At 39.9% G+C, this 14,997-nt stretch overlaps 1 protein-coding gene across 1 annotated transcript in view; it reads right to left on the reverse strand.

Moving 5' to 3' along the window:
• Positions 1 to 14,997, reverse strand: part of SLC26A7 (solute carrier family 26 member 7) — a 178,562-nt gene that overhangs the window by 29,966 nt on the left and 133,599 nt on the right. Inside the window, exon 13 of the mRNA XM_033933334.1 lies at positions 4,378 to 4,515. Within this exon, the coding sequence (XP_033789225.1) occupies positions 4,378 to 4,515 (138 nt within the window). The remainder of the gene's footprint in view (positions 1 to 4,377; positions 4,516 to 14,997) is intronic.

Genomic DNA, 14,997 nt, shown 5'->3' on the forward strand with positions numbered 1-14,997 from the left:
CTGACAAATTCAGTAAAGGTCTGCATGCAAATGGGGGACGATCGTTGACACGCCCCCCCCCCCCCCACCACCACCACCACACCGCTAGAGAGCGATCCTTGAGCATGCGCAGACCATCTTCCTTGCCTGTAGGAATTTTGTTTTGGAGGGGGGTTTTGGCAAGCCCGTGGTTTTAACCCGCTTTAAGCCCGTGAGTTAAACTATGGTCTTACACTGCGGGGAAGGGTGGTACAGTCGGGGCTGCAGGAATTCAGGGCAGCAGGAGTTCGGAGCAGGCGGGAGAGTCAGGGCTGCAGGAGTTCAAAGCAGCAGGAGATTGGGGCAGGCGGGATAGTCAGGGATGCAGGAGTTCGGGGTAGGCAGGAGATCAGGACTGAAAGCAGGAGTTTGGGGCAGAGAGCAGGGCAGTCAGAAAGGACCTAAGCGACTGGTCCTCAGCAGTCGCTTGTTTGTGATTGGCCAGCCCAGTCGGTGTTGCAGGGTTTTGGTTTGTGAATCCTGCCTGCCATCATTTGAATGCCGTTCCCCCTCATTTGCATGCACAGATCGGAGGATGATCGGGACACAGGTTAGTGAATCGGATTGGAGGGAAATCGGGTCGCAAAGGGCTCACAAACCGATTGGTACACGATTAGTTTGCTTAGTGAATCTAGCCCTTAGTCAAGGGGTGGAAAATAGGTGTGGTTGACTTAGGCATCGCTAGGCATTCTAGACAGGCACCAGTAAATATATTGGTGCCTAGTGACACCTAAGTATGCCTAGGAGCCACTAGGTGGGATCCTAAAGGACCCTAGCAGTTAATTGACAACCACACCAAGTGGCGCTGCTTATAGAATCCAGCCCTAACATAGAAACATAGAAAGATGACGGCAGAAAAGGGCTATAGCCCACCAAGTCTGCCCATTCTACTGACCCATCCCATCAAGTCTGAGTGCCTTACTAGGCCTCTGTAGGGATCCCATGTATTCTTAAAGTCAAGCATGCTGTTGGCCTTGGCCACCTGCTCCGGAAGCTTATTCCAGTACCCCACCACTCTTTCCGTGAAGAAATACTTCCTGGTGTCACCCCTAAATTTCTCTCCTCTGAGTTTGAGCGAATGCCCTCTTGTGGCCGAGGGTCCCCTGAGTAGGAAGATGTCATCTTCCACCTCGACACGACCCGTGATGTATTTAAACTTCTCAATCATGTCTCCCCTCTCCCTGCGTTCCTCCAAGTGTAGAGTTGCAATTTGTTCAGTCTCTCTTCGTACGAGAGACCCTTGAGCCCCGAGATATTCCTAGTGGCCATCCGCTGAACCGACTCGACTCTAAGCACATCTTTGCGGTAATGTGGCCTCCAGAACTGCACACAGTACTCCAGATGAGGTCTCACCATGGTTCTGCATTATGACCTCAGGTTTCCTGCTTACGAAACTTCTATTGATACATCCCGTCATTTGTCTTGCCTTGGATGATGCTTTCTCCACCTGTTTTGCAACCTTCATGTCTGCACTGATGATCACTCCCAAGTCTCGTTCTACTGTCGTCCTAGCCAACGTTTCTCCATTTAAGGTGTAAGTTTTGCACAGATTCCTGCTACCGAGGTGCATGACCTTACATTTCTTAGCATTGAAGCCCAGCTGCCATGTTGAGGACCAGCTCTCCAACGTAAGCAGGTCCTGCGTCATAAAATCCTGCAAATTATTTTCCCTTACTGTATTGCATATTTTTTGGAAATAGCCACTCGCTAATCTTAATGTAAATGAGAGCTTGTCAAGTTTTATCAAGAGTAATGATTATTTGGAGCATTGAGATTAAACAGCATATTTCTGTAGCTCAATGGCCACAAATTTGGACTTGGAGGATGAAATGTACAATTTCTGCATCTATGAGACAAACTTGGTTTTTTCTGTTACATAGAAGCTTTTGGACCCCTGTACGTTTACAAAAAATAGTTCTAGTTCTAATAGATGCTGGCATTGTCATACAGACATTGGGACATTGGATCATCTGCTGTTTTTTTGTCCTCTGATACTCAGATTCTGGAAATCGATATGGGGACAGATCAATGAAATTCTTGATTCAATATTTCCGCTGACCTATGAGATGATCATATGCGGTACCTTATTGCATGTTAAGCCCCCATTAGATCGTTATAAAAGTCGGCTTTTATTGATAATGACAGGGATAGCCATCCAAATGATAACGAGAAATTGGAAGAGTTCTGACAGTCTCAACTTCCCTTACTGGTGGGCAAGTTTATGCTCTATGTATAAATGTGAAAAGATGAATGTAGAATTATTAGAGAAGAATAAGGTATTTAAATTATTGTGGGGCCCGTTACCAGCTTTTGTTGCATATATTTAAGTTATATCTCTTTTCAAGTTAAGTTAAGTTTGGTTCCATACACATCCGGGGAGGGAGGGGGTATTTCATAGAAATGTATTGGATTATGTCTATATTTAAGGTCTGTAAAGGGTTGGGGGGTATAATGATGATCTTTTAAAATTTGTTGTTCAAAGATGTGTTTTTATGGTTGATATCTTTCAAATGTATACATTTTTATTGCACTGTTCATATTGGAAAATAATAAAAAAAAATTTAAAAAAAGACTAATGATTATTATCCAATGTTGCTCATCCATGTTAAAATAAATTATATTGCTAGGTATAGCTCCAAACATATCAAAAGTGGCTTTATGGCTTAAGCTTACATCCTGGAGATGAATACATGGCTGTATGGATGGTGTCATTGAGAGCGTTTTGGCTTCCTGGACTATGGGATGCTTTTTACTTATGGCTGCTGAGCAGAGATAGTGTTCATCTATCAAAGAAGGGAAGAATTGCTTTCTAAAGCAAACTGGTTAACATACTGAAGAAGGCCTGAAACAGGCTGCCAGAGTCAATTCGTCATGCTCCATCTCTAGCAGTATTCAAATCCAAGCTAAAAGCCCACTTCTTTGAAGCTGTTTTCAACTCTTAACTCCCACTCACTGTTAGATACCTATACATATTGTTATCATTCCTTCTACCAGAAATGCCCCAACCCTGAGATGTCCTGTCTGTCTATCCATATTAGATTGTAAGCTCTTCTGAGCAAAGTCCATCTATTGAATATAAATGTACAGCACTGCATACTTTCAGCACTATAGAAATGATAAGTAGTAGCTGGGCGATAGAGACCCCCATAACTTGGTAGCTAAAATTTCATTCTAAAAAATATAGGGTCCACATATTTGGGCTGCATAAACCCGAGGGCAAAGTAAAGGTCAGAGGGTGATGAACTTTCAGGCATGAAAGAGGAGCAGGATTGGGTGTGATCAGAAAGAAAAGGTGATGGTGAAAGCTAGAAGGATGTTTTGGTGTATAAGGAGAGGAATGGCCAACAGGAAAAAGGAGGTAATGATGCCCCTATATAGACTCTGGTGAGACATCATTTAGAACATTGTGTATAATTATGGAGACTGCACCTTCAAAAAGATATAAACAGGATGGAATTAGTCAAGAGGATGGCTACTAAAATGATCAGTGGTCTTTGTCATAAAGCATACGGAGAAAGACTTAAAGATCTCAACACATATACACTGGAAGAAAGGTAGGAGAGGAAAGAGATATTTAAATACCTCTATGGCACAGGAAGAGAGTCTCTTTTAATTGAAAGGAAGCTCTGGAATGAACCAGCATAGGATGAAGGTGAAAGGGGACAGACTCAGAAGTAACTCAAGGAAATACTAGAGTAAATTAATGGAACAGCCTCCCAGTGGAGCTGGTGGATGTAGTGGAGATAGCAACTGTTTCTGAGTTCAAGAAAACTTGGCTCAAGTACATAGAATCTCTAAGGGAGAGGAAGAGATAGTAGTTGACATGCATGGGCAGACTGGATAGGCCATATGGTTTTTATCTATCTTCATACTCTTTTGTTTATTTGGATTTAGTTCACATCTTTCTCAGAAGTAGCTCAATATGAGTTACCTTCAGGTTCACTAGGTATTTCCCTATCTCTGGAAGGCTTATGAAAACCCCCAGAGAGATTTTTGAATGATGGGACTTTCTGTCCAGATTTAACACAGCGCTCATGCTGGAATTTTTAAAAATATTTTTTAATACAGATCATGCAGAACTAAATTTTAAGAGGTACTAGGTGCTCCTGTTTTAACTCTGCATTATCAAATTAGTGCACTAGCTGAATAACACAGGAACACCCACTCTCTACAAATGTGTACAGATGGACAGACAGACTGACCCTTGATAATAGATGGCATTGTTTAAATGCAAAAACATCTAAAATGAATAATACATATATGAATTCTGGCTTTAATTTGGTATTCTGTGGATTTCTTCCTCACTAACACTACAAGTTAATTTCACTTTTCTTGTTATTGAATAGGTGTGTGACCCACCTTGTTAGTATCGTCAGACAGCTTAATGATTGCAGAATTCTTTGTGTTCATCTTCTTTAAATCAGCCTTAAACTTCTTGGCATTCATAAAAAATAGAGGTGTGGTAACCGAGACAATTTTCACCTGCTGAAAAGAATCCTTTCAAGGCAAACCCCCCCCCAAAAAAAAAAAAAACATTGATGAGGCCATTATAACTTTCTGAATAATATATATATATATCATAATTGGGGGGGAGGTTGTTTTACTATCACATTTTCAATAGTGAGGGACAGATAAGTTCTGCAGGACTCCAGGGAACCTGCCTGTTCACAGCAACTGAAAACACTCCACCCCCTACTGGTAGCAATGCAGTTGCAATGCAGTTGGAGGACTCCTGTTCAGCTCAGAGGGAACAGTAATATATACTATAAATTACAAGCCCCATATTCAGCCAGTAGCGATCAGCATTTTGCTGACTGCTGTTGGCATTAAACCCATAAATTCAGTGCCAGGCCACATCCTGGCACCAACATTGAATTTCCGGTTTTCTTGAGCCAACTAAAGCATAGCCAGTTAAACGCAATGTTCAGCACATAAAGGGTTACCACATAAAGGGCCCCTCCTACAAAGCCGCAATAGCAACTCCAGGCACAGCAAATGCAATGAAAACAATAAAAACTGAATGGGCTTTGCTGCATTTTCCTTATGGAAATCACGACCGTGGCTTTGTAAAAGAGGCTGAAAGATAGGACTGACTTTTATGCGGTCCTGTCTATGAGGTTAACCTGGTCAATTAAATGCTGAATACTGGCACTTAACTAGCCAAGTGCCAACTCTGCCCCTGGAACACCCCCAAAATAGTTAGTTTTTAGTTCAGTTATTTTCAGTCATCCTAAACAATTAAATGCCACTGAAAATTAGTGATTAGCTCCAATCAGCAATTTAACCTGCCAGGAGCAATTTCTGGCCAGTTAAATCACATTAAATAATGACCCGTGCATCTGAAATAGCTGTTATAACAGTTTCTTTCAAAAACACAAAAATAATTGCTCCCAGAAAAAAAAAAAACAATATTAAAAAAGACATGAGCAAAAAAGTTTATCTTTTTCTAAATAATAGATATTCAAAATGTATTTTTTGCCAAAGGCCCAAATAAGCACTCAATACCAGTATTATTCATTATAACCAAAGTATTAACTTTTTTCAGTTTATCACATAACCACTTTTTTGTAGCACAGTTTTTAGCGCTGGCTGTGGCAGTAAAAGCTCCGAGGCTCATAGAATTCCTATGAGCTTCGGAACTGTTATTGTCATGGCCAGCACTACAAATCACACTACGGTTTTGTAAAAGGGGAGGAAAGGAGATTTTACTACCATGATATGGGAAAAGATGGCTTAAAATTTAATGAGTCAATAATGCCTCATAGGAAAGAGAATATTACCTTTTAATATTATCCTCGCTCAGAATTTTAGGGGTGGGGGTTATTTCAGGTTTAAGCATTTAACCAGAGAAGAACCCCCCCACCCCACCAAATGATCCCAGCCATTTCCAGACCTCCCCCAGCCACAGATGCTCACCCCCAAGTCCTATTAGAGCTCTTAGGCCTACTATACAGTGGTGGTTCAGTGGGTAAGATGAGCAGGGTGAACCTCACTTACTTGTGCTCTACTACTTTGGCAGAAAAATGGTGGCTTCAACCTTTAGAGCCAAATATATACACGTGCTGATAAATTCACATGTGCTTTTATGCAAAGGATATGGCTTTGGCGTAGATGGGTCAAGATTTCAATGTATGCCCATATTTTATAAAATACGTCTGTGTACAAATTACACACACACGTTTATAGCTTTTTCAGAACAAATGTAAATTTGTCTACAATTGTTGTTTTTTCTGAGAGATGTTCTATAAAGGTGCATAAGGCAAAATTTTGCAACACTGAATTTAAGAGGATTCAACAAATGGTGCATGCAATCGTGTTAGCATGCACTAATGCACTTAGGAGGGAATTCATCAATGTGTGCTACTATTAAAGACAGGTTATTTTACCACAAGTCATGCTATTTTAGAACAGGGTCCCCTTTTACCCAAAGAGATCTTGTGCTAAAATAGCACAATTTGTGGTATAATAATCCCTCTTAACAGTAACATACATTGATTAATTCCCACCTTAGCACCCTTTGCTGAAATCCTCCATTAATGACAATGTTTTGATTGAACAGATGAACAGTGATGTTTGTTAATTTCACTGCTAATTTTTTCACCAAAATTTATTTATGAACAGAATTTACAGAAAAGACAAACTGCAGCAACCATTGGCCTATTTGTCACAATAATAACAGTCTGAAAGATGGGGCACAGGGAAGCAAAAGGTATCAGTATTGTTTCCTGTGAGATTTGTCTCCAATTTGTATAAATATCCCATATCTTATTGTATAATGTATTAAATGCATTATTAGTCTAATAAAATCCAATTTTTTAAAGAAGAAAACTTGTGTCAGAATAATTTTTTGTTTCCAATGTGCTGCGATTAGCAATTTTCCAGCAGTAATAAAAGTAGCATGCCAGCTTATGCTGAGGTACAGGTATATACCGAGGCCTTATATTAAATATCCTGAGGATAAATAAGCCCTGCTATGTCTAAATATAGCTTAAGCCCCGTTGTCCAAAAAGTCTTTACTACTGAGCGAAAATCATCCATAGTTGCACATCCTTGCCAGTAATCCAAGGAACCAGTTTTATATATGTGGTAAAGACGGGCTGCAGTGTGGTAACATCTGTACAGAATTTTGTACCCATTCTCATTCATGCTGCTCAAAATTGACACCCTTAACAAATGCTTAAAAATTTATTTCCATGTTATTGAATCTAGATCATGGCCTACCTCTATATTCCATCAGGCTGTATAATGTTCAATTAGGTTAGTCTACAGAAGGAAGACTCTATATAAGCGTGTAATTACTCGCCTAGATCGGTCACCCTTCATTGCTTTCTTAAGATAATTATCTGGTAGAGAGCTTTCATCTTTAGCTTCTTTATAAAGTAAGTCTCTCAGCTGAATATGATAGAAGGAATCCTGTACTTGAAATCCATATTCTTCTTGAAGGTCATCCCAAGCTATCATTCTAGTATCAGACCAAAGCTGAAGAAGAAAAGAGAGAAAAAAAAAAGCCCTCCCCCCCTCCCTCTCTCTCTCTTGCATAGCTGGTTTTAAAAAAGGTTTGCACAATTTCCTGGAGGAAAAATCCATAGTCTTATTGAGAAAGACATGGGGGAAACCACTACTTGCCCTGTATTAGTAGCATGGAATATTACTACTCCTTGGGTTTAGGCCAGGATTGGCCACCAAGAGAACGGATTACTGGGCTTGATGGACCATTGGTCTGACCCAGTAAGGCTATTAAGGCTATTCTTATGTTCTTATGTATGAATCCCATAGAAAAATAATAAACCCTGTTTCTCAACCCTCCTGCTTTCCCCTTCTCAACCTCAACATCCTAATTCACAATCTGAGATATCACTGGATAATACGAGAACAAATGGGCTATTCACATGTTCATCTTTGCTAATTATATTATAAACAATGCAAGCAATTGCTAGAACTTATAAGAAATATATTACCAGGCATCCTAACGACCATCAAATCCAAGAAGATAGAAAGGAATAAGCATCTCATCTCTAAGAATTCCCAAATGTAGAGCAATATAGTTTAGCACAAGCATCAGCTTACTCCTTCTAGTCAGGGTCAGCCTTTTGATGGTAATATCGAGTCAGATTGCTGATATTTTAAGCACTTGTTCCCAGTAACTCATTGCCATTTAGGTCTCATGCCTCTAGAGGGGCCTACTTTACTCAGAGATCCAGTTGGAGATGATGCTGTGACATCTGGATAAATGCTTTGGGCTTCTGAAATTGACTTGATGGTGTGTAGTTTGCCCTCTTTGTAGAAAAGCAATGCAGATGAATATCTTTAGCCATATTTTATGCCTTTCTCTCGAAGGTATTGTGTCAGAAGGTGCAATTCTGATTGACGCTACGTTGCTAATCCTAGGTCCTAATATACGAGGGTTGATTCATAAGTCATGACAACTGTTTTTTTCTCTCAAAAATATGCCAACACTGGAAATCTAATATAAACGTTTGAAAGTGTGACATGTGTTTCTTAATGCTGCGATCAGATGAGAAATAAGGGCAGGCATCTCTGGTAGGACAGAAGCAAAAAACAAGACATTTGAAATCATCATTTTATTATGACAAATAATGTACAACATGAACGACTACATACAAGTACAAACTGTTTAGCAAATTAGTGAATCTACTGTAGGGGCATTTAATTTTCGAAAGGGCGTCTATGATAAAATGAGGTAAATGGTTAAAAAGAAACTATAAGGGTTGGTTGCAAAGGTTAGGACTGTAAATGAGGCGTGGATGTTATTTAAAAATACCGACGTGGAAGCCCAGACCAGATGTATTCCACATATTAGTAAAGGTGGAAAGAAGAGGAAACAAGAGCTGGTGTGGTTAAAAGGTAAAGTGAAAGAGGATATTAGAGCCAACAAAACATCCTTTAAAGAATAGAAAAAGGATCCAGATGAAGAAAATAAGAAGAAACACAAGCACTGGCAAGTTAGATGCAAAGCATTGATAAAGACAGCTAAAAAAGAATATGAAGAGAAACTTGCAAAAGAAGCAAAAACTCATAGCAATTTTTTTAAGTACATCAGAAGCAGAAAACCTGTGAGGGAATCTGTGGGACCATTGGATGACCAAGGAGCAAAAGGGGTGCTCAGGGAGGAGAAAGGCCATAGTGGAAAGACTGAATAAATTCTTTGCTTCGGTCTTTACGGAAGAAGATGTAAGAGATCTACCTGAACCGGAAATGGTTGTGGAGTAACTGAAAGAAATCTCGGTGAATCTGGAAGATGTACTGAGCCAAATCGACAAGTTAAAAGGTGATGAATCACCAGGACCAGATGGTATACATCCCAGGGTACTAAAAGAACTCAAACATGAAATTGCTGACCTGCTGTTAGTGATCTGTAACCTGTTGCTAAAATCATCTGTAGTACCTGAAGATTGGAGTGTGGCCAATGTTACGCCGATTTTTAAAAAGAGCTCCAGGGAAGATCCGGGAAATTACACACCGGTAAGCCTCAGTTCGGTGCCAGGCAAAATGGTAGAAACAATTATAAAAAATAAAATTGTGGAACACGTGGACAAACTTGATTTAATGAGAGAGAGTCAGCATGGGTTCAGCCGAGAGAGATCTTGCCTCACAAATTTGCTTGACTTCTTTGAAGGTGTGAATAAACAAGTGGATTAAGGCTTAGCCGGTTGATATAGTGTATCTAGATTTTCAGAAAGCTTTTGATAAAGGCTCCTGAGAAAATGAAAGAGTCATGGGATAGGTGGCGAAGTTCAGTTGTGGATAAGGAATTGGTTATCGGATAGAAAACAGAGGGTAGGGTTAAATGGTTATTTTTCTCAATGGAAGAGAATAAACAGTGGAGTGCCATGGGGGTATATACTGGAACCGATGCTATTTAACTTATTTATAAATGATCTGGAAATTGGAACGACAAGTGAGGTGATTAAATTTGCAGATGACACTAAACTGTTCAGTTATTAAAGCGCATGCAGACTGTTAAAAATTGCAGGTGAACCTTAGGAAGTTGGAAGACTGGGCTTCCAAGTGGTAGATGAAATTTAATGTGGACAAATGCAAAGTGATGCTCATTGGGAAGCATAACCTGAATCACAGTTACCAGATGCTAGTGTCCACCTTGGGGATTAGCACTCAAGAAAAGGATCTGGGTATCATTGTAGACAATACGATGAAACCTTCCGCCCAATGTGCAGCGGCGGCCAAAAAAGCAAACAGAATGCTGGAAATTATTTAAAAAGGAATGGTTAACAAGACTAAGAATGTCATAATGCCCCTGTATCGCTCCATGGTGTGATCTCATTTGGAGTATTGTGTTCAATTCTGGTCTCCTTATCTCAAGAAAGATATAGTGGTGCTAGAAAAGGTTCAAAGAAGAGCGACCAAGATGATAAAGGGGATGGAACTCCTCTCGTATGAGGAAAGACTAAAATGGTTAGGGCTCTTCAGCTTGGAAAAGAGACAGCTGAGGGGAGATATGATTGAAGTCTATAAAATCCTGAGTGGAGCAGAACGGGAACAAGTGGATCAATTTTTCGCTCCGTCAAAAATTACAAAGACTAGGGGGGACACTCGATGAAATTACATGGAAATACTTTTAAAAACAATAGGAGGAAATTTTTTTTCTCTCAGAGAATTGTTAAGCTCTGAAACGCATTGCCAGAGGATGTGGTAAGAGCAGATTGCGTAGCTGGTTTTAAGAAAGGTTTGGACAAGTTCCTGGAGGAAAAGTCCATAGTCTGTTAATGAGAAAGACATGGGGGAAACCACTGCTTGCCCTGGATCGGTAGCATGGAATATTGCTACACCTTGGGTTTTGGCCAGGTACTAGTGACCTGGATTGGCCACTGTGAGAATGGGCTACTGGGCCTGATGGACCATTGGTCTGACCCAGTAAGGTTATTCTTATGTTCTTATGAATCAAATACAGCTGATGGTATTCACCACCTTCCCCATCTATGGCAGCAGACAGTGGACAACCTGGGAGACTACTGTGAAGGACATTAACAGTTAAACAGTGAAATAATGATTTCCAATGTCAAGTTTTTTGCTCCTCCCTTACCAGAGATGCCTGCACTCATCTCTTATCTCATGGAAACATTAAGAAATACATAGATGGGAGTGGGCAGAACCTTGGGGGACACCAAAGGAAAGTTTGACAAAGGGATGAAGTGGATGAGGAGAATGATACAGCAAAGGATCTGTCTTTCCAAAAATACCTAGTGATATAAGACAGACATTAGAAGAAAGTGACTCACCACCAGATCAAAAGCTGCAGAAAGATCCAAAGATATGAGAAGAATGGCATTGCCCCAGTTGAATGCTGAATAACAGTCATTGAGAAGAGAAGTCAATATTGTTTCTGCTGAGCAAAATTTCCGAAAGCCTGATTGTGACAGGTACAGTATATTAGATGAATTTACATGTTGTGTGAGCCGCAGAAAAACTACCTAAGCACTCTAACACTTTAGATATGAATGAAACATTGGATACATGGTGAAAACTACTTACAGCACAACCTGAAACTCCTTTCTACCCTGCATACTGATCAGTCTCATCACCTCACCAGCTGTATTTTTCTCTTCAAGTTTTACGGTGTCCTTATTCCTTCTGATATTTATTTGTGAGCCATATGGGTTTCCTTTCCCTCTTGATTTTGTTTACTTTTCAAACATAAAGATCCATTGCCATTTTTATAGCTCCTTTTAGCTTGAACAATGGATTTTCCACTTCTATATTCCTCCATTGTGTTAGCTCTTTCTTCAGACACTCCTTTATTCTACGAACATCAGTATGTTTAAAATCCAGAACTTTGTCTAAACTCTGCTTTAGCTATACAGTGTAATGATAACTACTTTCCAGGGTGATAACTACTTTCCAGGGGGTGGTACTCACCCAGATATTAGACATATTTTCCCAATTTGTGAGCACAAGATCTAGTACTGCCCTTTTCTGGTGGGTTTTGACACCATTTGCCTGAGGAAAACACTCTGAAAGGTATCCATTATCTCTATGCAGTACTTCTTTCTGATTCTGCAGATTGAACCAAAAGCTTCTCCCCCTTTATCCATAGCGTTTGGATATATAAAATTAGATCTTTCTCCAGATTTTCTGTTTGTCAGAGGTCTATAGACCATGCACATTCAGACCGTTTGAACTTACGTTTATATGTATATATCCTTGGCAATTTTTAAAAAATTCTATACTTTTATGAAAAACCAAAAATGTAAAATTGGATTTTAATATTATCCATAATACCCAAGGACCAAGGGGATGGCATATCAAATCAGTAAAATACAAACAACCGCTCTTCCAACAGATGAAGGGGTTGTTTGTGCTTTGCTGATTTTAATATTATCCTCATGACTGCATTAATCTTTAGTTCTTCATGTTGGACTGATAAAGAGTTTTCAATTTCACATTTATTTGCTTCATTTCCCCTAAATTATCATTGTCAAAGCTCAACATTCTCCTCAGTAAAGACCAAACCAATGTTTATCTTCTATGGCTATGTCCTCTCCTCGTCTAGTACCACTTTTACCCCCTGGTCATCTAGTGATCCTACAAACTCTCCTGTGGACGTCTTGCTTTAGATATACTTGAACATATTTTTATCATTAGTTTCTGCCCCTAATGTAGGTTTCTTCTCAAATTCTTTCTTGGTCTACCTACAATTATACATTTAATTTAATAAGGATTATGTCCTTTCCTACTCTTCTCATTTGGAGCTTCCTTTATTTTTTTTAAGATGTGACTTGCAAGCATGGGGATGATGCTAAAGGACCTTACCAGACTAGCACAAAACTGATTTCTTTTTAGATCCGTAATTCATCAAGTCGCTAGGATTCGAGCATGAGTCAGTGGCACCTAACTAACTAACTTTAGTCTTTAATTGCCTTTTTTACCTCTCTACTCGATGTGCAGAGAATCAGTTTGTCTTCCATTGATCTTTTTTTTAATGAATGGAATACCTTTTAACTGGGCTTCTTATGCTGTATTTTTAAAGTTTTCAACTGTTGTTTTCAGATGTTCCATGTTAGAGTTCTCTACTACTGCAGTTGTTTTACTTAATGTCCTTTTCGCCAGTGATAATGTGAAATGTGATTGCTTTATGTTCACTGTTGCCAAGCAGCCCCAACACCATTACCTTTTGGAACAGGTCCTGCATTCCACTGTGAACTAGAATCCAAATAATTCCTCTCTTACCACACCAGCTGCTCCATGAAGCAGTTATTTATGGTATCTAGAAACACTAAATCCCTTGCATTTTCTGATGAACCTTTATCCAATAAGTGCTAGGGTAATTGAAATCTCCCTTTATTATTGCATTGCTAGTTTTATTAACTTGACTAGCATTTACTGTATTCTTCATTGTGGCCGTGAGAATGGTAGTATTCTTTTCCCATCACATGCAGAATTTCCATCAATAAAGTTTCCTAAATGCAGGTTGTTCTTGTAGAATCTCTATCCTGCTTTCATGTGTGCAATCCTTAACAGATAGAGAGTACTTCTGTAACTAGGTGCCTTGACAGGGCCATGTCCAAACTTCCATGTGGGGAGAGTCTAAAAGTGGACTGAAAGGGCCATCATACCCCACCCTGCCATCGCCACATTAAAGAATACTTTTGTAGGTAGGGATGCCATGCCCGCCAGCTATATCTTGGCATGTGCTAAAGCAGCCATTTCAACCACTGACAGCATTCCCATGCATGTTTTGTTCAGTCACTGAGCTGAGCATGCACAAGACAGCTGGCATTGGCAGCTGAATCATGCCTGCTGGCAAATGCTGCTCAGACAGCACAAGTGGGATTTATGCAGGAGACCTTGTTGGCTGGTGGAGCTTGGCATTTCCACCAGCCATTAAAGCAGAGGGGGCCTGAGCAGAAAGTGAGGAGGATCAGGCACTGAATCCCTTCTATGTCCACACCACTGGTGCCTACTAAAGGTGCCAACTATTTCAAGCCTATTCACTAAAAAAGAATGGGGGGCCTAGTTTTCTTTATTGACACTAAGAAAATTAAATTATTAATTTATAGAGCATGTACAGTTGGGCAGACTGGATGGACCATTTGGGTCTTTATCCGCCATAATTTACTATGTTACTATGAATACTATAGCACAAGAAGCCAATACTGTGCTTTCATATACGATGGGAGCAACTGTACCAGTTCTATAGTAAGTGTAAATGCTCATCCTAATTGTGTGCCAGGTCACATGTAACTTATATAATTCTATAATTTGCCCATGCAATTGTGTGTCTTTTCCACTGGCACATACTGTCATCAAATCATAGCACGTACTTTTCTGCTGGTTGATATTCTATAAGAGGTCAGTTATACATTTATGTGGGTATATGACTAGAATACTGCCATTTACATGCTTTCTTTTGGCCTATGACTAGGCAGCATCTTGTAGAATTTGCCTCATAGTGACATCTATCCTCTGGATTGATATGTCTTGTACCTTCAATGTAGTTTGTATCCTGGAATCAGTATTCCTTTTATTTTCTCTTTCCACGAAGTCCCTGAGATGCATATTATATCTGTATGTTCATTGAAGGCCCACTATATATGTCACCTAAAAATTGGTGTCAACTAGTGTGGCGCTAGGCATGATTCAATAAAAGTTAGATGCACTGTATAGAATCAAGCTTAGTGCCACCTAAGTTTATTTTTTTATTTTCTATACCATTCTCCCAAGGGAGCTCAGAACGGTTTACATTAATTTATTCAGGTACTCAAGCATTTTTCCCTGTCTGTCCGGGCGGGCTCACAATCTATCTAATATACCTGGGGCAATGGGGGGATTAAGTGACTTGCCCAGGGTCACAAGGAGGAGCGTGGGTTTGAACCCACCACCCCAGGGTGCTGAGGTTGTAGCTTTAACCACTGCGCCACACACTCCCTGGGTGTTAGACGTCACCAGGCATCATAACTTTAGGCACACCATGTTTATGCCAGGGTTTTCTTTGCCTAAATA

Source organism: Geotrypetes seraphini, chromosome 2 (assembly GCF_902459505.1).
Source record: "Geotrypetes seraphini chromosome 2, aGeoSer1.1, whole genome shotgun sequence".
Lineage (NCBI taxonomy): Eukaryota > Metazoa > Chordata > Amphibia > Gymnophiona > Dermophiidae > Geotrypetes > Geotrypetes seraphini.